Source organism: Trachemys scripta, chromosome 16 (genome assembly GCF_013100865.1).
Source record: "Trachemys scripta elegans isolate TJP31775 chromosome 16, CAS_Tse_1.0, whole genome shotgun sequence".
In the NCBI taxonomy this organism is placed as follows: domain Eukaryota; kingdom Metazoa; phylum Chordata; order Testudines; family Emydidae; genus Trachemys; species Trachemys scripta.
This window is the reverse complement of record NC_048313.1, coordinates 27,008,013-27,033,981: the sequence shown is the minus strand read 5'-3', so window position 1 is coordinate 27,033,981 and position 25,969 is coordinate 27,008,013. Positions and strand designations below refer to the sequence as shown.

At 50.0% G+C, this 25,969-nt stretch overlaps 2 protein-coding genes across 2 annotated transcripts in view; both read right to left on the bottom strand.

The window, feature by feature from the left end:
- Positions 1–25,969, bottom strand: part of LOC117888512 (adhesion G protein-coupled receptor E3-like) — a 188,119-nt gene that overhangs the window by 134,555 nt on the left and 27,595 nt on the right. The window lies entirely within an intron of this gene.
- LOC117888494 (adhesion G protein-coupled receptor E3-like) lies at positions 7,712–22,767 on the bottom strand. Its single transcript, XM_034791950.1, has 14 exons — positions 22,642–22,767; positions 20,501–20,568; positions 17,655–17,759; positions 16,751–16,928; positions 16,085–16,204; positions 15,185–15,387; positions 12,005–12,175; positions 11,642–11,836; positions 10,863–11,098; positions 10,050–10,116; positions 9,194–9,285; positions 8,761–8,929; positions 8,538–8,645; positions 7,712–8,010 (listed from the first exon to the last, which is right to left on the bottom strand). The coding sequence occupies exons 1-14, from the start codon at positions 22,649–22,651 to the stop codon at positions 8,005–8,007; spliced, it is 1,728 nt and encodes a 575-aa protein (XP_034647841.1). The 5' UTR covers positions 22,652–22,767; the 3' UTR covers positions 7,712–8,004.

Here is a 25,969-nt window from a genome sequence, read left to right as displayed (position 1 = left end):
GTGGCCAAGTATCAGCTGTGATTGTAGCTCTTGCCTGTAGCTGTCGTCTTGGAGACGCAGACAGAACATCAGTCCTGGTCCAGGTGGTGCCGTAGTAACAGGGTTAACACAGGAAGAAGATGAAAGAGGCGGCTAATGGCTAGACATACTTGATGGTGTCAGACAGCGGGACGTGGGCATCACATCTAGTGGTCACAGCAGGACCTGGCAGCCAAGAAATGGATCCACGGGTCAGAGCCAGGGGCCAAATGCCAGCACCAAGGGTCAGAGCAATGGGCAGAAGCCAGAAGTCAGAACCGAGAGTCAGAATCAGGGTCAGAGCCAAAATTGGAGATGAGGAATCGGAGCTGAGGATCAGAACCAGGTGACCTGGAGAGAGGCCAGGCAGGAGCCGGGCTGGACCAAGGCTGGAGCTATCACAGCTGTGAGCAAACGCTTTCAGAGCTACTGAACTGCTACTGCTGGGCTTAAGAGCCTGTCTGCTGACCCTTCCCACCAATCAGGCAGCTTGGTACAGGCCAGCTCTGCTCGTTAGGTTGCCTGGAGACTGGCTCTGCTGCAAGCCCTGATTCCCGACAGATGGTCCTTGTCCATGGTCCCATATGGCAGGCTCTTCAAGGAAGTGACTGCTCAGGACTTGGGGCTCTCCAGGCCTCCCAGCCAGTTGTCCATAAGCTCAAGGTGAAGAGAGGCAAAGAAAAACACTCAAGCTCCTTCTCCTATGATCTCTCTCATGTGTGGGTCTTACCAGGTCCCCTTTTCTTGTGGCCCCCTCCTAGAGGAACAGCTCTGGTCCAATCAGTGTCACACACATGCTTCTTCCAAATAGATCAACCTTCCACTGAGAAAAAACACTGCACACACATGTGGGTTTTGCCCATAAAAAGTCAGTTTCTGCTCAGTGACTTCCCCTTTCTCAGATGTTTCCTGGTGGTTCGCTCTGTCCTCTCCAGATTGTGGTGAGCAGTGGGGTGTGGTTCACCTGCCTTATTTCCTCCTCTGTCTGCTTTAGACCAACACATTTCCAGTGGTTAAACAAATTTCTTTGCTCTCCCGTTTGCCATTGGCAAGCAGAGTCTTTGATGACATGTGTCCTGGGGACATTAATTGGGGCCCCATTATATTGTCCTACCAACCAAGACTTCATTCTCCAAAGCTTCCTCATTCGAGTGCCTTCCTGAAGATAAGCGTAAACTCAGCTGTCCCTGCCTGAATGAGCGTCGGCAAAGCTGTTCTGAGCAGCGCCCTTAAGGGTTAGATTCACAGACACAAGTTACCAGTGTAGAACTACAGATATTCCCAGATCCCCAACTGGTGCAAATCGGCATCGGTCCAAAGGAGTCCACACCCCCATTTACACCAACTGAGGATCCGGCCTTATATTATGAACAGCCACCTGCTCTGGGGTGGAGTCGTGCCCAAAACTAGCCCAGGGATTAGAAATGGGGAGTTTATCGAGAATGAGGAAGCTCGTCAGAAATGACCCTATGACTACACTGAGGAAACTGAGCTCAGAGTCACTGCGGAGGCTGCTGGAACCAGACTATCAGGCCAAGGCTGGAGGCAAATCCCAGACACCAAGAGCTAGCGAGGCTCCCTGCTTACCCCTGGCTGAGTTACACATCCCCATACGCCACAGACTGCGACCTGCGACCTGACCTCTGCTCCCCTCCCCAGCTCAGTTCTTCCCCACCTCTAGTGGCTGTGGCTGTTTGGGGCAGTAGCTGGTGCTGTTGGCAGAGTCACTTGGCGAAGGGCTGAGCGCACACGGCTGAGGAAAGGCTGGTGTTCCTGGGGGGCAGCGCTAAGCTCGCAGTGTGTGGCGCAGTAGCGAGGGTGACAGTGCAGCCTGCCTGGAGTGGAGACGCTGAGGGCATGTGCTGGTAGTTGCTGAACTTTTTATTTCCTTTCTTTTGTGTGTTTCATTTCCTAAGTGTTTTTCATGTTTCACTGGAGGTTGCAGTGGGGGAGGGGGAGAAGAACAGCTGTTGATGGAGAATGCTTGATCCAGCAGCTGCACGAGCTCTTCTCTGCTGGAGGAGACACTGGCAGAAAAGCCCTGAACAGATTTTATATCCCCCATCCCCATAATCAGGCTTGGGTGAACCCGCTTCCCCCATCAATCACCCAGTGATGTTTGTGCAGCCTGGCCTCCATCCATAAGGTTTCCGTGCGCAGTTCCTGTTACAGCCAGTGAGAGTGAACAGGGAATAGCAACCATGATATTTGCAATATGCCCTGACGGTCTGAGCCTCTGACCCACTCAGCTCCCTTGGTACGGACACTGATTGCATGTCCCTGAGGGAGGGGAGGCCCCAGGAGGGTGGAGTTAGCGTATCTGGCCCCTGAGCCAGCCTCCCTTCCAGTTCCAGCATAGGAGACAGGCAGGGACGGACTGTAGGGACCATTATCAGCCATTGAGGTTTAAATCAGCCCCCCCGCCCCAGGCTGCTCCAGCCCCCAACAAGGCTGGTGTAGTATCTGCCAGTGAGGTTCCCTTAGGGCCCCATTCCCAGACGGGGCACAGCAGAGAATGGGGGCCAAAGCTGGTTAATTACATTTCAGCCTGAAATTTACCAACCGTTTCAAACCTGGATAAATGCTCTAGTTGCTTTCTGAGCAACTGGGGGATGGAAACAAAGCAATGGGATTAGATGTATATGTTGGCCATGGGAAAATACTCACTTGGGTCTGACAAGCATCTAAGCCGTTTGTACAAATCCATCCATTTAGTGGGGTCCTTAGGCCTGCTGGAGGATTCCAGGGACATGGTAGAATGGTCCCACCCCCAGTCCAACAGCCATGAGATGATGGCATAGGGACGAGGGGGTTAGATTTATTCGGCATTGGGGAACCTTTTGGGAAAGGGAGAGGCTATACAGGAAGGATGGGCTCCACCTTATCCAAAATGGAACCAGATTGCTGGCACTTAAAATTAAAGAGGTCATAGAGCAGTTTTTAAACTAAACTAAAGACTGAGGGAAAGCCGACATGTGAAGAGGAGCATGTGGTCCAGACAGAGACATCCCTTAGGGGAGGATCTATTAATCGAGATTCTCAATGTCCTAGTAAGGAGGAGACGATGCAAGATGATAAAATATGAATAGGATCTGATGAGAAACAGCTAAATGAAAGAATCCCATTCAAAAACATCATGTCATGGCAGACAGCTAAAAGGCAACAGGTTTTTAAAGTGCTTATATACCAGTGCTAGAAGTCATATAACAAGATAGGTGAACTAGAGTTCCCCATATTAAATGAGGATATGGCTATAATAGGCCTCACAGAAACTTGGTGGAATGAGGATAATCAATGGGACACAGTAATACCAGGGTACAAAATATATGGGAAGCACAGACCAGGTCATGCTGGTGCGGGAGTGGCACTAGAAAGCGTTGAGTCAAACGAAGTAAAAATCTTAAATGAACGAAACTCCATGATGGAATCTCTATGGATAGTAATCCCATGCTCAGATAATATAGCAGTAGGGGTATACGACCGACCACCTGTCCAGGATGGTGATAGGGACTGTGAAATGCTCAGGATGATTAGAGAGGTTATAACAATAAATTCAGTAATAATGGGGGATTTCAACTAGCCCCATATTGACTGGGTACATGTCATCTCAGGACGGGATGCAGAGATAAAGTTTCCCTCCCCCAAGATGAGACTCCTAACCCAGCACAGCAGCACACAGGGCTCTGGGGCACACACAGGGGCTCTAGTTTGCAGGGCACATTCAGGGGGAAGCAATATTCTCAGAGGGGGAGCCTTTTACAAAGGAGGTCCATTGAGGCTGACTCGGGGCCCCTTGATACCTTAAATGACTAGTTTTTGGTACAGCTGGTCCTGGAGCCCACAAGAGGAGAGGCAATTCTTGATTTAGTCCTAAGTGGGGCACAGGATCTGGTCCAAGAGGTGAATATAACTGATAGTAGTAAAAGTGACCATAATATAATGAAATTTAACTCCCTGGGAGGGGGGAACACCATAGCTGCCCACCATGGGAGCATTTAGTTTCAGAAAGGGGAACTACACCAAAACGAGGAAGTTAGTTAAAGAGAAATTAAAAGGTACAATGCCGAAAGTGAAACCCCTACAAGCTACATGGAAACTTTTTAAAGACACCTTAATAGAGGCTCAATCTAAATTTATAAATTACATTAAATTAAAAAAACATAGTAAGAGAACCATAAAAGTGCCACCATGACTAAACAACAAAGTAAAAGAAGCAGTGAGAGGCAAAAAGGCGTCCTTTAAAAAGTGTAAGTTAAATCCTATTGAGGAAAATAGAAAGGAGCATAAACTCTGGCAAGTGACGTAAAAATATGATCAGAAATTTTAAATTCTAAAAAAGAATTTAAAAAACATCTTGCCAAAGACACAGAAAGTAAGAGCAAAACATTTTTAAATACATCAGAAGCAGGAAAATTGCTAAACAACCAGTGGGGCCACTGGACAATCGAGATGCTAAAGGAGCCCTCAAGGATGATAAGGCCATTGTGAAGAAACTAAATGAATTCTTTGAATCGGTCTTCACAGCTGAGGGTGTGAGGGAGATTCCCAAACCTGAGCCAGTCTGTTTAGGTGACAAATCTGAGTAACTGTCCCAGATCGAGGTGTCATTAGAGGAGGTTTTGAAACATATTGATAAATTAAACCATAATAAGTCACCAAGACCAGATGGTATTCACCCAAGAGTTCTGAGGGAACTCAAATGTGAAATTGCAGAATGACTAACTGTAATTTGTAACCTATCATTTAAATCAGCTTCTGTCCCGAATGACTGGAGGATAGCTAATGGGATGCCAATTTTTAAAAAGAACTCCAGAGGTGATCCTGGCAATTACAGGCCAATAACCCTGACTTCAACACCGGGCAAACTGGTTGAAACTATAGTAAAGAACAAAATTGTCAGACACCTAGATGAACAGAATTTGTTGGTGAAGCGTCAACATGGTTTTTGTAAAGGGAAATCATACCTCACAAATCTACTAGAATTCTTTGAGGGGTCAACAGGTATGTAGACAAGGGGGAACCAGTGGATATAGTGTACTTAGATTTTCAGAAAGCCTTTGACAAGGTCCCTCACTTAAGGCTCTTAAGTAAAGTAAGCTGTCATGGGATAAGAGAAAAGGTCCTCTCATGGACTGGTAACTAGTTAAATGATAGGAAACAAAGGGTAAGAATAAATGGCCAGTTTTCAGAATGGCGGGAGGTAAAAAGTGATGTCTCCCAGGGGTCTGTACAGGTGTTTAAAGACAGAGCTGATCAGACACACTAGAGAGTCTTTCTTTTGTTAAATGATCGCTAGAGCTGAAATCACTGAGAACCAGGTCTAGCCGCCGAGCCTTAGGGCACATCTACGCTTAACACGCTGCAACAGCACAGCTGCACCAACGCAAAGCTGCCAAGCTGCCACTGTGGCTCTTTAATGGAGACGTTCTTAGCTGATGGGAGAAGCTCTCCCATCCACCTCCCCGAGAGGCGGTAGCTGTGTCGATGGGAGAAGCTCTCCTGCCAACACAGTGGTGTCTATCCAGGGGGTCAGGTTAGTATAATTACATCACACAGTGAGTGGGAGCATGTTGATTTTTCACCCCCCTGAGTGACATAGTTATACGAATATAGGTCTGTAGTTCAGACCAGACCTCAGCTGTATACGTGGTGGTGGCAGCTGCAGCCGAGGCATTTCTCGATGCCATCTCCCCACCTCCCACCCCTCTAGTGGGAGTTGAACTCACGTGAACGGTCTGAACTCTGGGCCTTCGCCAACCAAGGACAGCAGCGGTGAGTTGGGTGCAGTGGAGGGAAAGGGCAAAGGCAGGTTAAAGAAGAATATATTGGACTTTCACACCGCAAGGGAAGAAACTGAGGCATAGGACACTGCCCAATATATTCTGGGATAGGCGTTTGCTCATGTCTAAGGCTGATTATGTCAAGGAGGTCAGGGACATGAGGCCTTTCCCCCTCAATTAGCTTTGTTCCCTAATAATCCCCACCCTAGAACTGACCAAAGGGCAGGGAGTTCCCTAACCTCGACTGGGCCCTAACTGACAAGGCCCTGCTGCCCACCATTATGCTGATCTTCTTGACGCCGTGGAAGGGAGTGGCATGGGGCATGGTGGCATGGATGGGGAAGGCCTTCTCCACTCCCAAGCGTCTCCTGCTCCCCTGTGATGGGTGGCAGGGGACCCTCTTCAGTTGCCCAGCCATGGTGGGCAGAAGGGGAACACCCCGGTGCTCTCAGCCACTGCGGTGGGTGAGGGGACCCCACAGCAGCCCATCCCCTGTTGGGAGTGGGGGACCCTAGACCTCCCACTTCCCGCAGGTGGCGGGGAACCAGAGCTCCCTGCTGCCGCAGGCAGTGGGACCCTTCACAACTGCTCAGCTGCCGTGGGTGCAGAGGACCTCCAAGCTCCCACTCACCGCAGCGGCGGTGGGGGACTCCGGAGCTCCAGTGGGTGCTGAGCTGAACCCGCCTCCCCATTTTGTCAGGATATTTTTAGTGGAAGTCAGGACAGGCCACAGACTTCCATGAAGTTTTGTTTATTGCCCCTGACCAGTCCATGATTTTTGCTAAAAATATCTTAGCCTTAATCATGGTTAGAATTGTGGTTGTGGAGTTTCCTAGATTACTGCCAGGTTCCTTTCCCCTTTTTATTAAAAGTTCTCTTTGTTATACACAGACTCAGTACTTGTGGCAGGGAATGTATTGCCTCTTAGAAGCACCTGGGGTGGTCTGAAGTTTTCCCACATTACTGGGTGGGAGTGTGACAGGCTCAGTCACAGAGATCCCCTTGGGACTGTCACCTGATGTGCTGAAATTACCTCTGAGCCAGTCTTCACTGCCAGCTTGGGTCTCCAGAAACTTGCCTTGTTGAGCCAGACGTGCTAGTGTGCTGAAACACACACACAGGGTCTTGGCCACGCCCCAAAGTTGCAGACTTTAACTAAAAACAGCTCAGCAGGTTACCTGTCTCCAGCACCCAAACATCCAGCTCCCAATGAGATCCAAACCTCAAATACATCCATTTTACTCTGTATAAAGCTTATATAGGGTAAATTCGTAAATTGTTCGCCCTCTCTATCACTGATACAGAGATATGCACAGCTATTTGCTCCCCCAGGTATTAATCACTTACTCTGGGTTTATTAATAAACAAAAGGGATTTTATTAAGTATAAAGAGTAAGATTTAAGTGGTTTCAAGTAATAACAGCCAGAACAAAGTAAGTCATAAAGCAAAATAAAACAAAACACGCAAGTCTAAGCCAAATACATTAAGAAACTGATTGCAGGTAATATTTCACCCTCAAAGATGTTCCAATAAGCTTCTTTCACAGACTAGACTCCTTCCTACTCCAGGCCCAATCCTTTCCCCAGGTACAGTCTTTGTTGGATCCAGCAGACATCTCAAGTGGTAAGCAGTGGTTTTCTCATGACTGGCAGCCCCTTTTCCTGCTCCACCCCCTTTTATAGCTTTGGCACAAGGCAGGAATCTTTTCTCTCTCTGGGTCCCCACTCCTCCTTCTAAATGGAAAAGCACCAGATTTAAGATGGATTTCATTATCAGGGGACATGGTCACATGTCACTGTAAGACCCCCAGTCTCCATTCCCCATGGGCTGGCCCACATGTACACAGGAAGGCTTTCAAGTAACTAAGTCCATTCACAACTGATTGTTTCTGGAGCACCCTTAATGGCCTCCACTTAATATGTTTACAACAGTGATACAAGTTTATACATTATTCTCTTAATTACAGATATAGAAATAATATATGCAAAGAAATATGATGAACACAGTAGAATACAAGCTTTCTAAAAACAGCACATAAGGGGTATTTAGATTAAAGTATATTCCAGTATATCATATTCATAAGCATATTTCCATAAAGCATATGGAGTGCAACATCACAGGGGCTCCAGCCGGTTCTGTTTTGTATTGGAACCCCTAGGTATTGAACACGGCCCTGGTTGCTGCCGACTCCGCCTGGCAGAAGGGTTAGTCCTGGCAAGAAAAGCAGAAAAATGACAATAGGTTCCAAGGCCACTGAGAGTGTAATGTGCAAACTGGTGGGTTGTCTCTGGGAGGAGACACACAAAGCCCCTGGTTCCTGACCCAGAGGGATAATGGAGCCAAGGGAAATTCTTCACGGTGCTGACTGCTCACTGGGGATGATCCGTCTGCACTGACAAGGATTCAATCCCAGGGGACAATCTGATCTATTCAGATCATTACACTGCAAGAGCCAATGCCTGCCTAGCCCACAGTGAGTGACCCCTGGAGCTCCCCCGAGAGCCAAGGGAAGGGAACGCGGAGGTGCCAGGACAGGGCATTCTGTTCTGGTGCCTAAAACATCTAGGATACCCCTCGATAGTGACCGACTCTCACTAACACTTTCAGTGACGTTCCCAGCTGATTCATAACCAATCCTGCGTCATTCGGGGAGAAAAGCACCTTTACAGCAGTAATGAGACCCAGTAGAGATGACTGTGTCACTGGCTGGTATTGGTACAGAGCAGAGGACCTCTTACCGTCTTGGTGCTGGTGGTAGGGATACGAGACATGGATAATTCAGACATCTGAGATTTTGTGCTCGATGTTCGGAAACCCCTGATCCATCTCCTGTACTCCTCTCTCACCTGGAGAGTGAGGGACATAATCACTGCACTATGTAACTAACATTGAGAAGATCAGACATGGCCACCGCGAGGCCGGTGAAGGTGCTGGAGGGTTGATGACAAGCACAGGCTTTACCTGGCGATTGAGGAGACAGTGCACCAGGAAGATGAACGCTCCCTGCAGGCTGTTGACGATGGTGAATAAATACTCCATGACCGTGGCTGCTGGGCCGACTTGGAGGAGACCAAGGCTCCATGTGCAGCCCAGAATGAAGAGCTGGGCGATGGCTTTAAAGGTCAGTAACCTGGATAAAGGCAGATGGAGAGATCCCGTTACAATAACCCTATGGAGAGCAATTGGCAAAGATCTGGGCAAAGTTGGGTGGAACTACCATCCCCAGCTTCCCGGTGTGGGACAGGGTTACTGTCAATGCAAACACACTGGGAATTCATTCCAATGGATCCTAGATATGCTGTTCCCCTCCTGCAATCCCTCACACCCTCCCTGTGCCATGGACCCTCCAAACCAAGACATCTGACCCTCCAGGATTGTTTTGTTGCCATCTCACCTGTGGTATTTGAGGGTGGACACATCTGCATTGAGGGAGGAGAGACTGTTTCTCAGGATCCACAGGGTCAGGGCAAAGAACGTTATATTTATCTGTGGGAAGAGTGGGAAATATTTCCTGTAAAACATCCCATCCTGGGCCGGTGACTCCAGCAGAGGCAGAGAACGATCCCAGGAGACTGATCCGAACACTGCAGAACTACTCATTTCCGGTGGGAATCATCCCCTCTCCTGTAATATCCCCTGGCAGCTCTCGGTCCCCACCATGCATGGAGTTCACAGCACAGCCAGGGCTGAGATGGATCGATGGGATCACAGGCCAGATGCTGATCACAGTTAAATATGGAGCCTCTACATTGGAGTTAGTAGTTATTTTTGGTTTACACTGGTGTAACTGAGAGCAGGATCTGGATCAGAGATTCCAGGTCCTGCCTCTAGAATACTTCCTGCCACTTTCCGGCTGTAACAAATTCACGCTCCCATTCCAAAATTCCCCAGGTGGTAGGGAGGAATATGTAGGGACATTTGTTTCCCCCCCTACAAAAACCATTGCAGAGTGCAGGCCTCTTCCTTCCTCGTTCCTTGGGTCATTAACTAGAGTAGGCCAAACTCTTCTGTCTTCACTTGGCAAAACTCCTACTGATGTCCATGGGAGCTGTGCTGGAGTAAAGGCTGTAGCCTGGGGATACAGCACAGGGACTAATCCCGGGACTGACCACAGCAGATGAGCCAGGTGGGACCTAACTGGTTCTTCCCCTGTGTTTTATGGGCCACATTCTCCTCCCTGCTTCACTGAAATCATTGGCGTCGCAGAGGTGAGAGGAGAATGGGGCCCTGTGGTTCTGTGAGGTACCCACCAGGATTATGACACAGACTGGACCCAGGAAGCTCCAATTAAATCCTCTCTCCGGGCTTAGCCAGCAGCTAGAGGGAGGGAGGAAGAAGAAGGTGACGTTAATGGGATTACTGCCCTTTTTCAGCCCCGGGGGCAGAGAGGGGGTGTCACAGGGCAGCTGGCTCTCAAAAGCAAGATGGATCTCAGCCTGCCTGTGACATGGCCGACTCTCTTGCGGGCAGCAGGCAAACAGCCCTCCCCATGTACCTCAGCATCTCCTGCTTTCAGCCACCACTTCCTCTTCCACCTCTTCAAATGACCCTTTCTGGTGGATGGGCGCAGTATTGCTGGGGGGCCAGACATGCAGCGGATGGACATTGGCCTCGCTGCACTGAAGGAAGTGGAGCTGCCCTGATTTACACCAGCTGAGGATCTGGCCTGGGGTGTCTAGAACACGCCACGCCCTGTTTTAGTGAGTCCCTCACTTTAGAGAGGGGATCCTCAGGGATCTGCACACAGGAAGAAGGTGCATTTGTTTCCTACCCACCAGCCCCACAAACCCAGCCTGGGACCTGGGAGTCAAGCTGGGATCTTTCTGGCTTGTTCTTCCACATCATCCATTGGTTGAGAAATGTAGATGTCTGACAGGTGGGCTACTCAACTAAAGCACTCGGGGCAGCTTAGTGTCCCTGGGGATGGGAAGGGTCCCAGGGGGACATTCAGCTCCCAGGCAGGGTGAGCCAGGAAATCTAGGTGCAAGTCAGACCTGGGGTGAGCCGGACAAGCGCATGGGAGTCACATCCCAGCTCCCCTTCGGGATGGGCGCTGCACGTACTGTTCGGAAGTTCCGTAGCCGTAAGGATTCACCGCTGCAGAAATAGCCACCACCAGGGCTGGGAATCCGTAGCCGAACGGGTACATGAATCTCTTCTTGAACCGGCTGGCGCTGGTGTAATTCACGACCTTCACGTTCCTGACGGTGAGGAAGAGGTGCAGCCCCTCCAGGAACATCCAGGAGAAGCAGGCCAGGAAGAGGTAGTGTAGGAGCCCAGCAATGACAGCACACGCCACCTGGGGGAGACAGAGAGACATTGCGGTGGGGAAGGGAAATGCTGAGTATGGGGGAGACCTGCCTGGGTGAGTGGGGGGGATCACACCGGGATTCTTGTTAGCAGAGCTCTACAGTTATAGCGCTCTGTGACCCAGAGACGGCAGGTTCCTTGGTCTATGGAGGGTGCTGCGGTTGCACATTGCTGACGTCGGAAGGGAGCAGATATTAGTGGTTAGAGCAGGGGAGCAGGGCTCACGGGATCCAGGTTCTGTTCCCAGCCGTGCTACAGAGTCCCTGGGTGACCATGGGCAAGTCACTTAGGAGGGAAATCGCGACATAGGGAGACTGTGACATAGGGATAGAACTGGCTGAACTCCAGGGGTTGGGGACACTCAGACCCTGTGCCCAGTGTGAAGGGGCCTAACAGGGGGTGGAAACATCCCCCTGGGAATCCCCCCTGTGTCGTGCACAGCCAGAATCCAGGGAGCACAAAGGGGTTCATATGCACACACCCCAGCCCTGCTGCGAGTGGAAGAACAGAGCAGGGGAGAATCAGGACGTACCTTACTGCGGGTGCGGGTAACCACGGTGAGGAAGAGCAGGTCGGCCAGGAAGAGGCAGAGGCAGAGCTGCAGGTGGAGGGAGGTGCTGACGTTGCGGATGGAGCGGCACAGGAGGAAGGTGAGGATGGAGAGGAAGAGGCACGGCAGGGAGAGGGTCAGTCCCACGTAGGTGATGATGGTCAATGGGTAACTCTCCTGTAACACAGCAAAGGGAGAATAACCAGTGAGCCCAGCCCAGCCCCCTGGGTTCCGACTCAGCCTTTTCCCCAGCAAATCCTCCAATCACTCCAGGGAGAGCTTTGCCCACGGCTGAGTGCGGAGCTCAGGGTCCAGCCCTGTGATCCGAGTCTCACGGTGAGATACCGTCACTGTGGTGGGAGCCATTAAGATGGCAAAGCTGGAGAGATGGTCACAGCTGCAGTTGGTGTGAGTGCTGTTCGTGTACACGGCGGTGCAGCCGTCTTGAGACCAGCTGCCCTTCTCAGCCTCTACTTTCCAGTAGACACAGTGAGCCTCTTCGTCCTCTTTTTTGGCCTGGAAACACAACAGAATCATCCTCATCCTCCCAGGACCACAGAACATCGTTTCTGTTATCACAAGTCTATAGCAAACCCGAGGCCACCTACAGCTCCACGGCTCTCCCCAAGCAGCCCCCAGTGCTCACTGGGGCCAGCCCGGTGACAGCAGAGAGAGAACGCAGATCCTGATGTTGCAAAAGCACAGGCCCTGCTATTGGAGCAAAAGGGAAATAAATCCTTGCTAGCCGTTAGCACTATAAGGATTGTGGCACGTGGCTGAGCAGTTCTGATTTCATGCTGCAGAGGGCAGTGCTGTGTGCACACATACAAATATACACACTAACCACTTCATTACCGTATCCAAGTGTTTCATTACCGTATCCCATATTGACTAGATACATATCACCTCAGGAAGGGATGCTGAGATAAAGTTTCTTGACACCTTAAACGTCCTGGAATCCACAAGACGAGAGGCAATTCTTAATTTAGTCCTAAGTGGAGCACAGGATCAGGTCCGAGAGGTGAATATAACTAGACCACTTGGTAATAGTGACCATAATATAATAAAATTTAACATCCCTGTATTGGGGAAAACTCCACAGCAGCCCAACACCGTAGCATTTCATTTCAGAAAGGGGATCTACACAAAAATTTGGAGGTTAATGAAACAGAAATTAAAAAGGTACAGTACCCAAACTAAAATCCCTGCAAGCTGCGTGGAAATGTTTTAAAGACACCATAATAGAGGCTCAACTTAAATGTTTGCCGCAATTGAAAAAAACATAGTAAGAGAACCAAAAAAGATCCTCCGTGGTTAAACAACAAAGTAGAAGAAGGAGTGAGAGGCAAGAAGGCATCCTTTAAATAGTGGAAGATAAATTTTTATGAGGAAAATAGAAAAGAGCATAAACTCTGTCAAATGAAGACTAAAAAAATAATTAGAAAGACCAAAAAAGAATTTGAAGAACAGCAGGCTCAAGAGCAAAAAATGTTTTAAATACATCAGAAGCAGAAAGCCTGCTAAACAACCAGTGGGGCCACTGGACGATCAAGATGCTAAAGGAGCCCTCAAAGACAATGAGGCCATTGTGGAGAAACTAAATTAATTCTTTGAATCAGTCTTCACTGTTGAGGATGTGAGGGAGATTCCCAAACCTGAGCTATTCTTTTGGGGTGAAAGATCTGAGGAGCTGTCCCAAATTGAGATGTCATTAGAGGAGGTTTTGGAACAAAGTGATAAACTAAACAGTAATAAGTCTCCAGGGACCTTATGGGATTCACCCAAGAGTTCTGAAGGAACTCAAATGTGAAATTGCAGGACTACTAACTGTCCTCTGTAACCTATCAATTAAATCACCTTCTTTACCAAATGACTGGAGGATAGCTAATGTGATGCCAATTTTTAAAAATGGCTCCAGAGGCGACCCTGGCAACTACAGGCCAGTAAGCCTCACTTCAGTGCTGGGAAAATTGGTTGAAACTATCGTAAAGAACAAAATTGTCAGACACGTAGATGTACATAATTTGTTGGGAAACAGTCAACATGGTTTTTGTAAAGGGAAATCATGCTTCACCAATCTACTAGAATTCTTTGAGGGGGTCAACAAGCATGCAGACAAAGGAGATCCAGTGGATCTAGTGTATTTAGATTTTCAGAAAGCCTCTGATAAGGTCCCTCACCAAAAGCTCTTAAGCAAAAGCTCTTAAGTAGTCCTGGGATAAGAGGGAAGGTTCTCTCATGGATTGATAACTGTTTAAATGATAGGCAACAAATAGCAGGAATAAATGGTCAGTTTTCAGAATGGAGAGAGGTAAATAGTGGTGTCCCTCAGGGATCTGTACTGGGCCCAGTCCTATTTAACGTATTCATAAATGATCTGGAAAAAGGGGTAAACAGTGAGGTGGCAAAATTTGCAAATGATACGAAACTACTCAAGATAGTTAAGTCCCAGGCAGACTGTGAAGAGCTACAAAAGGATCTCACAAAACTGGGTGACTGGGCAACAAAATGGCAGATGAAATTCAATGTTGATACATGCAAAGTAATGCACATTGGAAAGCATAATCCCAACTATACATATACAATGATGGGGTCTAAATTAGCTGTTACCACTCAAGAAAGAGATCTTGGAGTCATTGTGGATCGCTCTCTGAAATCATCCACCCAATGTGCAGTGGCAGTAAAAAAAGCGAACAGAATGTTGGGAATCATCAAGAAAGGGATAGATAATAAAGCTTGGAAAAGAGGCAATTAAACAGAGATATGATAGAGGTCTATAAAATCATGAGTGGTATAGAGAAAGTAAACAAGGAAGTGTTATTTACTCCTTCTCATAATAGAAGAACAAGGGGGCACCAAATGAAATTAATAGGTAGCAGGTTTAAAACAAACACAAGAAAGCATTTTTTTCATGCAACGCACTGTTAAACTCTGGAACTCCTTGCCAGAGGGTGTTGCGAAGGCCAAGACTAACAGAGTTCAAAAGGGAGCCAGATAGGTCCATCAATGGCTTTTAACCAGGATGGGCAGGAATGGTGTCCCTAGCCTCTTTTTGACAGAAGCTGGGATTGGGTGACAGGGCATGGATCACTTGATGATAACCTGTCTGTTCATTCCCTTTGGGGCACCTGCCTTTGGCCACTGTCAGAGGACAGGATACTGGGCTTGATTGACCTTTGGTCTGACCCAGTATAGCCGTTCTTATGTTCTTATGTTTCATGCTGATTCCCTGAACCCCAATCTCTACAGAAAGCGGCTTTCCAGATATTCCAGCTCAGGGGAGAGCTAAGCAAAGCTGTTACCCTGGAGCACTTTGCACAGCCATGTGTCGTGGTGTGACCCCCCAGTAACCTCCTCCAATAAAACAGCCCCCACTCATCAGGAATAAGGAGGCCTCCTCTTCTCAGGACCATCAGGAGCCAGAAAGGCAGCACGGTCCAAATGCCCTGCACGAGATGGTGCCTTCTATATGCGACTCTGATAGCCCAGATATAGAGCAAAGCAAGGGGATCTCCCTCCACGCACCTGTCTGTGGCGCAGGGTGAAGTTTGCGGGTCTGGAGAGGTTAATGGGTCTCCCGTCTCCGATGGCCCCACTCACCACCCTGGAGTTGAGATGACCGTTCTCCAGCTTCCCACCAGCCAGTTGATTTCCCTCGCTGGGAAGAGTCGCATTGATGATGGAGTCCAGGGTGGAGTAGGAAATAAAAGCAGCAGCCCCTAAACCTGCTGGGAGAGGAGATGATCCCTCGTTAGGGAGCTGGGGACGCTCTGGCAAAGAAGGAGCCGGCCGGGTGCCCAGGGGTCACAGTGAGTCTGTGGCAGATCTGGGAATGGAACCCAGGATCCTGGCCACAACTCTTAAGGTTTAACCACTGGACTGTGATACCTCCTCCCTCAGAGCCCCCAGGAACGCGTCCGGCTGGAAACGTCGAGCTGCAGGATGCAGAGATGAAGATTCACTTTTTCTCAGCGAGACCAGGAGAGGGGCTGGCCAGGAATGAGCTTCTCCTGGTGCTGGAGCATTCGGGGCCCTGAATATGGCAGCTGAGGGTACCTGGTTCCCCACATCTCGATTTCGGGGTCTAGCTAGACCAGGCCGTCCCTGCCCTTTCCATTCTCTGGGCCCACTTCATACCAGAGACCCTCTCATGAGCCGTCTCCCCTCTGCCCCCAACTCCTCACTGCTCGGGGCTCAAGCTGTGGGACAGGCAGGAACGAAGGTGTCAGCTCCATGGCCACAGCCTGAGAACCACTGGCTCAGCCAGCAAGGAGCCCTCCAGGGCTAGAGACAGAGGCCAGGGCCCGGCCTGGGGATCCATGGGGAGGGAGGGAGGAACGGGGGAACCCAGACTGGGGTTCAGTGCCCAGGAACCGCTCTGTGCAGTGGTTTGGGCCCTCGGTGATTCCATCCCCAGGATGGTACCTTGTGTGGCTGCCCCGGTGACTGATTCACAGTGCACGACCATCGTCTCCTCGTGAGCGGTCAGCTTGAAGTCTTTGCTCTGGTGGCTGCAGTTCCCTGTGATGAGCCGTGTCTGGATAGCTGTGAGGGGTGGGGGTGAGGAATGACAGAGCCCCTCGCTGTGAAACCACTTCCCTGGGAATCTGTCCATTCTGGGCCTGATCCACCCCCCTCCCACTCCACTTGGAGCCGCGGGGCTTCAAGGCTCTTCCACGCTGTGGGAAGGGGAATTCTGGAACCCCCCATCCAAGTTGCAATGACCACCCCCCATATCCCCTCCCCCCATTCTGGCTGTGTCTCCCTGGGGATCCTGCATCCCCAGCAGGGGGCGTAGTGGGGGTGGGGGTGGGGGGAGGCGCCTGGCTCAGCGTGGCAGCCCCTAGTGGTGAAATGCTAAATATTACATTTAAATCCCTCTCGGTCATTGCTGTGTTCCTGGGGGCACTGGCGGGGCTGGGTTATATTTCCTGGTGCAGGGGCAGTGCTGGTCTGTGTCTGTACTGAACACAGGCTCACATCCACAACGGTATATAGGCTCTAACTTCCAGTGGATTTGGGGCACAGTGTGTAACCCCGTATCTCACGGCAGCCAGCAGGTGGCGCTGAGAACCACACATCCCCCCTCACCCATAGACTCTGTCGTCATGTTCTGTGTTGTCTTCTCCGGAGACTGGAGTGCAATGGCCAGCGTGGACAGTTCCATTGTCTGCAGGACTAATGTTACACCCGACACAACCTCCCCCTTGTCTCCCTCATCCCAGAGGGAGGTGCTGTTCAGGACGGAGTTGAAAGGGAGAGTCGCATTCTGGGGACAGGAAAGGAAAAGCCCTGGGAGCGAGGATTCCAAGGGTTCAGGTGCCACGTCCTGTGTGTTCCTGGGGGCATTGGGTATCACAACCTCTCCCAGTTCAGGGGGTAGCAATACTTTCAGAGGGGGAGCCCTTTACAAAGGGGGTCCACTGAGACTGACTCAGGGCCCCACTGGAACCTGAAGCAAACTGGGCTAGAACCCTTTGTCCTTCCTTCTTCGCTCCTCCTCCCCATCCCTCCATTACAGATGCCAGGGAACAACATTGTCACAAGCCCACGGCTTCCTAGGCTGTCTCTATGCTGCATCCGGCAGCTGCTCAGAAATGTCTGGCAGGGCAGGGACAGAACCCAGATCCTGCTGCCTGAAAAACTCAGGTCGCTGACAGATGAGCTTAAGGAGAATCCCCATTAACTGTCAGCAGTATAGCGCCTCTGATGAACAACAACAGTTCTGAACACTAGAGGGCGTATGTGGGTGTACAAACACAAACATGCACTCACACCACTAGAGGGCATGTGCACACAGACACAAACACCACTAGAGGGAGCACCCCCCTCCCCACAGCAGTGGAGGGCACAGATCTTGTCTGAAGAGCATCTACATGTCTCCCTCTCCCGCATCCCAGTGAGACTCCTAACCCAGCAGAGCAGCACGCAGGGCTCTGGGGCACACACAGGGGCACTAGTCTGCAGGGCACATTCAAGGGATGGAGCCTCTCACCTCCAGTGATATCGTCGCACTCCCGTCTCCAAACATGGACATCAAAATGTCTACGGTCGAATTAAAGAAAGAGGAAAAACTGCTGCTTTCGCCGCTCTCCTTTACCTGCAGAGAGACCCAGGGCAGAGGGTGAGTTCTGCAGGCGCTGAAGGGCGACCGAGATTGGTATTTGCCTTATGAAGGGCCTGATCCTGACACCCCTAATTGAGTGAATAAAGCTTTTATACCAGACGTGTCCAGGACATGTACGATGGTGCTGTTGCCACAGTGCGAGGTTCATGTGGAGAAAGGGAACAGTTTCTAGTAACAGCTGGAATAGATCAAGGCTTGGGACTAAGCCCCTTTTTGTTCACGTCGGTGCTGGAGGCATTGACAGAAAGCAGCCAGAGAGTGGCTCCTGGCACATGCCTTTTGCAGATGACGTAGTGCTCGTGGGGGAGAGGAAAGAGGAAGTGAAGGAAGATGCAGAGAGACATGGAGATGCATATTGGAAAGAAACGGCATGAAAATCAGCAGAAGAAATCAGAGTATATGGTCTGTAGATTCAATGCTCTCCTCAGGAAGACAATGGGCGTGTAAGTCTGGGGCTAGCCACTAGCAAAGCTACAGAAGTTTTATAAGGTTCAATATCAATTTGCAAACCCCTAGAATATAATAAGGTGAAAAGTTTGTTTTTGAGGTTTCATGAGACAGTGTCAAAAGCCTTACTAAGGTCAATATGATACATGCATCTGACAAGGTGGGCATTCACCTACAAAAGCTTATGGTCCAATACGTCTGTTAGTCTATAAGGTGCCACAGGACTCTGTCGCTTTTTTCAGATCCAGACTAACACGGCTACCCCTCTGATACTTGACAAGGTAATAAGTAACAGTCAGCATGGATTTGTCAAGAACAAATCCTGTCAAATCAACCTGATAGCTTTCCTTGGCAGGGTAACAAGCCTTGTGGATAGGTGGGAAGCAGTAGATGTGGTATATCTTGACGTTAGTGAGGCTTTTCACTCTGTCTCACGTAACCTCATAAACAAACAAGGGAAATACAACCTATATGGAGCCACTCTAAGGTGGGTGAATAACTACTTGGAAAAGCGTCCCCAGAAAGTAGTTATCAGTGGTTCATAATCAAGCTGGAAGGGCATATTGAGTGGGGTCCCGTAGGGATCAATTTTGGGTCCGGCTCTGTTCAATATCTTCATGAATGATTTAGATAATGGCATACAGACTACACTTATAAAGTTTGTGGATGATACCAAGCTGGGAGGGGTTGCAAGTGGTTTGGAAGATCAGATTAAAATTCAAAATTATCTGGACAAACAGGAGAAATGGTCTCAAGTAAACAGGATGAAATTCAACAAGGACAAATGCAAAGTACTCCATTTAGGAAGGAACAATCAGTTGCACACATACAAAATGGGAAATGAATGTCTAGTAAGAAGTACTATTGAAAAGGATCTATGGGTCATAGTGGATCACAAGCTAAATATGAGTCAACAGTGTAATGCTGTTGAAAAAAAAGCAAATCTCATTCTGGGATGTATTAGCAGGAGTGTTGTAAGCAAGACACAAAAAGTCATTCTTCAGCTCTACTCCGCTCTGATTACGCCTCAACTGGAGTATTGTGTCCAGTTCTGGCACCACATTTCAGGAAGGATGTGGACAAGCTGCAGAAAGTCCAGAGAAGAGAGAGAAAAATGATTAATGGTCTAGAAAACATGACCAATGAGGGAAGATTGAAAAAACTCTGGAAAAAAGAAGATTGAGAAGGGACATGATAACAGTTTTCAAATAGATGAAGGGTTTTTACAAGGAGGAGGGAGAAGAATTGTTCTCCTTAACCTCTGACGATAGGACAAGAAGCAATGGGCTTAAAATTCAGCAAGGACATTTTAATTTGGACACTAGGAAAAGTTTCCTGTCAGGATAATTAAAAACTGGAATAAATTTCCTAGGGCGATTGTGGAATCTCCATCACTGGAGATTTTTAAGAGCAGGTTGGACAAAGACCTGTCAGGGATGGTCTAGATAATACTTATTCCTGCCATCACTCCAGAGAACTGGACTAGTTGGCCTCCCAAGGTCCCTTCCGTTCCTACAATTCTATGATAGTATCGGAAAACAATGAACTCGACAAAAAACTTATAAGCAGACTGGGAAAGTCATGGAGTAAAGGGAGAGAAGCAAGGGAGTGCTCTGCGATAGGAGAATGCTTGTCAAACAGAAAAGTAAGATCTAGAAGATGGTGATCAGGCCTCCACTTTTGTATGGTTCCAAAATCCAGGGACTGAGGAAGAGCCAGGAGCTATTCTTGAAGACAGAGGAAGTGAAAATGTTAAGATGGATGCTTGGCGGATTACAAGGACGGACCATGTTTGAAATGAGGGAATTAGGGCAAGAGTGAAAGTAGGACCAATGATAGAAAAGCTGAGGGAACCAGGCTCAGACGGCGTGGGTCTGTGACAAGAAGGTCAGAAGAACAAACAGGAAACAAGGTGCTAAACTTAGATACAGATGATAAGAGGATTGGGAGACTCCAGACTGGATGGGTGGCTGTCATATAAAAGGATGTGATGAGCTGTGGAGTTTCTGAGGAACTGCTTCAAGGCAAACTGGAATGGAGAAGAACTTGAATAGCTGATCGCATGTAGATGGGACCAGCCTAGAAGGATGAGGAGGATCGAGTCCCAGTGATGAAAGGAAAAAACACAGTATTGCTCTGATCTTGGATGGGGTTTACATGGGTCACCGTAATACCAACAGCAAAGGTTTTTGTCTGGGAATTTCCATACGGGTAGTAAAAAACACAGAGCAAAATCCCCAACAAATGAATGATGGGTTCAAACATACCGGCAGAGAGAAATTCCTGAACGTCTCTTTGATCGCCTGGAACTGAACGCTGGAGTTAATGCTGGGGACTTGGAGCGATGGGAAGAGAGGAGCAGACGTTAGAGCTTTCATATCAGATTTTCACATCAACTCACTCCTGCCTGGGGGGAAATCCCCTTCTCTTCCCAGTCCCGATGGCTGCTCTCTGTCCACGTGCCAGTCCTACGCTGCCAATAGTTTAACATGCGGCTGCTACAAAACTCCCTCCCTTCCTCCCCGTCTCACTCTGTCTCTCTCTCCCCTCCATTTACACTCCGCTTTGCCTGTCCCTCCTGCTACTCTGGACTCAGCTCCCAGTGGACAGGAATTGGCCAGCTGGGCTGGCAGAATGGTAACTCCCGTCATTGTTGTTGTATTGGGCTCTCTCTGTCCCTTTCCCCCGCTCTCTGCCAACTCCATACCTGAAGCAGCAGGCCTGGAAGGGGAGTGAAAACCCCCTGAGGCTGCGGGAGGAGCTGAGGTGTGCAGGGGGTGGGGGGTCAGAGGCAGATATGCGGGCTGCAGGGAGCAGAACTGATTGCTGGGCCGGGTGAGGGGCACAGAATGAATTAACCAGAATGTGGGGGGATTGGTGGAGAATCTGGGGGCTCCGCACCATCAGGAACCAGAGAGCTCCTGCCGTGTGGACAGAACCACTGTATCCTACCCAGGGAAGAGGGGGCAGTGCAGGAACGGCCACTAGCAAATGGGGGGTGGTGGCTTCATACCTCAAAATACAGACCCAACACAATGAGATCATCTTTTCCAAAGGAAAAAAAACGCACAGTTTTGGGGCCAATCTGCTGATTTTGGGGGTCTGACTCGTGATCTCTGCACTCCTGGGGTTGGTGACTCTGAGATTCCCACCCAGAGGGCTTGGCCACTGTCCTCTCTGCTCCCTGCCAGCCAGCCCCTGCCTCTACAGACCCTCCCACAGTCCGTGAGCAGGAGCTGGGCCCGCTCTGAGTTCACATGGGAGGAGAGGGGAGCCACCAGAGCCTAACGGGCCTGGCCGGACGGTCACAGGTTCTGGGGACTGAAATCACTGGGGGCTGGGAACGTCCAGCACATCTGGTAGCCAGGAGGGGATCCCACTCGAGAGAAAACTTTTTTTAATGGCTTAAGTTCACACACAAGGGCCCCCCACAGCCTAGGCCTCCTCCTGGTGGGTCCGGATTCTGCTCTCACATTGGGGTAAATCTGGAGATGCTCTGGAACTGGCCAATGGGAGCTGCGGAGGTGGTGCCTGCAGGTGGTGGCAGTGTGCGGAGCCCCCAGCCCCACCCCCCACAATCTGCAAGGACCTGCCGGTTACTTCCGGGAGCAGCGCGGGGCCAGGGTAGGCAGAGAGCCTGCCTTAGCCCTGTTTTGCTGTCGATCGGGAGCCACCGAGATAAGCACCACCTGGCTGGACCCCATCCCCTTTACCCACTCCCACACCCCTCCCCCTGCCCCAGCCCTGAGCCCCCTCACACCCCAACCCCCTGCCCTAGCCGTGAGATGCCTCCCAGATCCCACACCCTTTACCACACTCCAACCCCTTTCCCCAGCCCTGAGCCCCCTCCCTCACCCAAACTCCCTCCCAGAGACTGCACCCCTTACCCCCACCTTCACCTGACCCCCTTCCCCAGGCTCAGCCCAGAGGCTGCACCCCCTCCCACACCCCAAACCCCTGCCCCAGCCTGGTGAAAGTGACGGTGGGAGAGAGGGAGGGAGGGAGAGGAATGTAGTGGGCAGGGCGGGGCCTTGGCGAAAGGGAAGGACAAGGGTGTTTTGATTTGTGTGATTAGACAGTTGGCAACCCTAGGGAAAAGACGCCCCGCCCCTGGCGGCCCTGCTCACCCACTCCCCGGCCTAGCTCCAGCATAGATCAGTCTCATCCTGGCCTGCCCCTGATGCGGCCCCTACTCTACTCCCCAAGCCAGATGTGGGCACGCTGGTGGCTGTGGCTCTGAGACAACCGGAAACACCCCAGTGGACGGACAGGCTGGGCTGGGGGAAGGTGAGTGCCCCAGACCAGTTCCCAGCTCGCTGCCCCCTCAGGCAAGACCTCTTCCTGTGCAGCCCCAGACCCTGCTCAGCCCCCCAGATGCCCCCTCCATGTCCCCAGTGGCAGGACCCACCTTTGCACATGGTTGTGTTCACGTTGGAGGGGATGTAGCCGGCCTGGCACTCACAACGGTAGGTCCCATTGGTGCTGATACACGTGGCCTTGGGGCCGCAGATATCTGGGGTCTTGCGGCACTCATCGATATCTGAGAGGGGAAAGGGGGGGTGTCACACACAGCATGGCTGGGAGCGCATGGGGGTGAATGACCATAGAGCCCCTGATTTTAGGGGGCTTGGTCTGTCGGTCAGTCTGTCTGCTCCATCTAACCCCTCCCCCATTCAATTCTGCTTTGTTCCCTGCTATTTGGTGTTGATCCTTCCTGAGGAAGTAGGGGCAGGACCACAGAAGAAAGCTAAGTTCTCCCTGATATTTATCCATAACGCTTTTGCTTCACACAGAAATCCTTGTGGCTAAAATCCCCTTCGCCTGGACATCAGCAAACAAGTCAATCAGTGGGGAGAGTCAAGAGCGCTCACGGATCCTTCCCTTGGGCCGTGCTCCAGCAGCTCTGTCTCAGACTCCCCTTCTCTCTCTTTCCCGTGACAGCGTTTTGCTATTTCCCGCTACGTCCCTTCCCCTCGATCGTTATTTGCATACAGGCAGCACCCAGCGCGCTGCACACACACTGCCATAAAGAGCTTCTAGTCTAAATGGACAAGAGGTGGGAGAGAAAACTGAGGTACGGAATTGCCCAAGGACACCCAGCAGTAACAGAGCTGGGACTGGAACCCAGTTCTCATACCCTACGCACTAGACCTGTCCCTTTCAGCTTGTGTCCGCCATAGAAGGCCAAGAATGGGTCTCCCCTGCCTCACCATGTAGATTTTCTCTTCTGCTCCCCCTCACTGGGAGAAGCTTTGTGTCTCCATGGCTCCCGGCTGGGAGTACCTCAGGGTTGCAAAAAATCCCTTGTTCCTTTGGCAGAAAATGTAACTTTTGCTCCATTGTAAAACCTCTTGGAAAGCAACAGGCCTAAGCCATGCCTGTGAAGGGGCTCGTATGTGCCAACCTCTTGATGATGAGGCTGTGCCTCAGAACAAGGAGAGAGCGAGTTTGTCCTGGTCTAGTGGCTGGTTCCCATAAGTAGATAACAGTCTGCTAGAATGACTAGTTAGTGGAATTACTCCCTTAGCTCTGGCAGCTGGATGTGTGTCTTCAGCGAGCAAGTCCTGGGTTTGATTTCTGATAATGACCCAAACTGGTTCCTTTGTGATGCCTGCTCCTTCCCCAACCTTAGCAGCTGCTGAAGGTTAGGTTAATGGGTTCCAGAAACCTGTGAGCTTTTTGAGTCCAAGCTGTATTAAAGATTGTCCAACACAGAGTCCTCGGCTCCGTCTCAGCCCAGTTTGCTTTGCAAAGACCTGACCTGCCCCCACCTCAAAGCTCTGCTACGAAAGAGCATCTTAGGCTCTGATTGCAGCTGCAGGTTTGGGGGGATGTTGCAGCTTCTAATGACGTCCCCAAGCCCTACGCTCCTGCCTCGGTGGAATTAAGCAGCATGGCAAGAGAAATGGCGACGTTCAGTCCCCAGGCTCAGTTTCCATTTTCTAAGACAAGCTGGGAGTCAGAACAGACACTTTGCCCGGGTGTGGCGCAGAGAAAGAGCGAGAATTCAGGGCAACTTGGTTAGTTTCACCCTCCATGAATGTGGGTTAGTTTCAGAGATCCTGGGTAAGCTCAGTGGCCGTGAATTAAAAGCATCACCAAACCAAGCAATCAATAAAAGCCCCAAACTGAGCCAGGCTGCAAAAAAGTCACGAGATTGGTTAAAAATCACAAGATTTATGTTTTAAAATCTATTTTGGCTACGTTTTGGTTGACTCTGGTTTGGGAGCTGTTGGTCACCCCAGTGTAATGTTTGGCAGTTTTCCCTCCACCATGTGGACCTGGCCCTAATTTTGATTTTAGCCAAAAGTGGAATCACTTGACTCCAGGAGGTGGGGCTTTAAGGCAATGACACACGTTAGCAACTCTGCAGAAAAGCCAGAAGCATCATGCCTTTGTCACGACTGTTTCCAGCTCCCATTGTAGCTGCATAGATCTTAGATGTATCCTTTTGACTCTTCCCAAATCCCAAACTGCATTTACACATGTAACTCCCTGGCATGTTGTCATAAACACACAGCTAAGGGTAGCATAAAATCCCTCCTTTACCTGTAAGGGGTTAAGAAGCTCAAATAAACTGGTTGGCACCTGACCAAAAGGACCAATAAGAAAAGATACTTTCAAATCTGGGAGGGGGGAGGTTTTCTTGGTGCTCTCTTCCTTGTGCTCTCTCAGGACAGAGAGAGGGACCAGTCAGGAAACAATCATCTCCTAAAACCTTACCTGAAATAAGCATCTAGGATTACAAAAATTGTAAGTAAAGCAAGGAAATGTGTTAGATTATCTTTTGTTGTAGCTTGTGAATTTCCCCTATGCTAAGAGGGAGGTTTATTCCTGTTTTTGGAACTTTGAAGTTGAGCCTAGAGGGGAATCCTCTGTGTTTTAAATCTTTTATTATCCTGTAAAATTACCTTCCATCCTGATTTTACAGAGGTGCTTCTTTTACCTTTTTCTTTATAGTAAAGTTGTTCTTTTAAGAACCAGATTGATGTTAGTGTCCTAAAGATAAAGGGTCTCCTCTGCACTTTTATTAAAGGTAATTAGTTAGGATATTATTCTCAAGCCTCCCCAGGAAAGGGGGTGAAGGGGCTTGGGGGAATATTTGGGATAAACACGGACTCCAAGTGGCCCTTTTCCCTGGATGTTTGTCTAAATCCCTTGGTGGTGGCAGCAATACTGTCCAAGGACAAAGAAAGAATTTGTGCCTTGGGGAAGTTTTAATCTAAGCTCGTAGAAAGAAGCTTAGGGGGTCTTTCATGCAGGTCCCCACATCTGTACCCCAGAGTTCAGAGTGGGGAGGGAACCTTGACACATGTTGATGCAGTTCCACTGGGGCTCACAGATTGTGACGTCTCGCTGGCACTCGTCAATGTTTGCAAGGAGAGAGAAAGCGCTAGGTCAGGCTGATCTAGGAGCTGTACCTTGGGCACTGGGGTGATGCTGCTGGGGGATAATCCAGGCGTCCGACATGCCCCGTGCTCTGGGGAACGGGGCTGGTTAGAGCCAGGAGTTCAGTTACTGGGTCAGCGACCGGGAGCGAGTTGGCTATTGTCTGGAATGAGCCGCACCAGCTGGGAAGGGAAAAGCAGCCCTGCCAGGACACGCGCCGGCTGCTTGCTAAAGCTACCAAGCAGATCTGGCGATGCCCAGTGCCGCAATACCAGTGCAGACGGCAATGCCTGAATGAGCCGTCCGCCCCTGGAAGGGACAAATGGGGAGCTGCTTTGGAGGAAGGG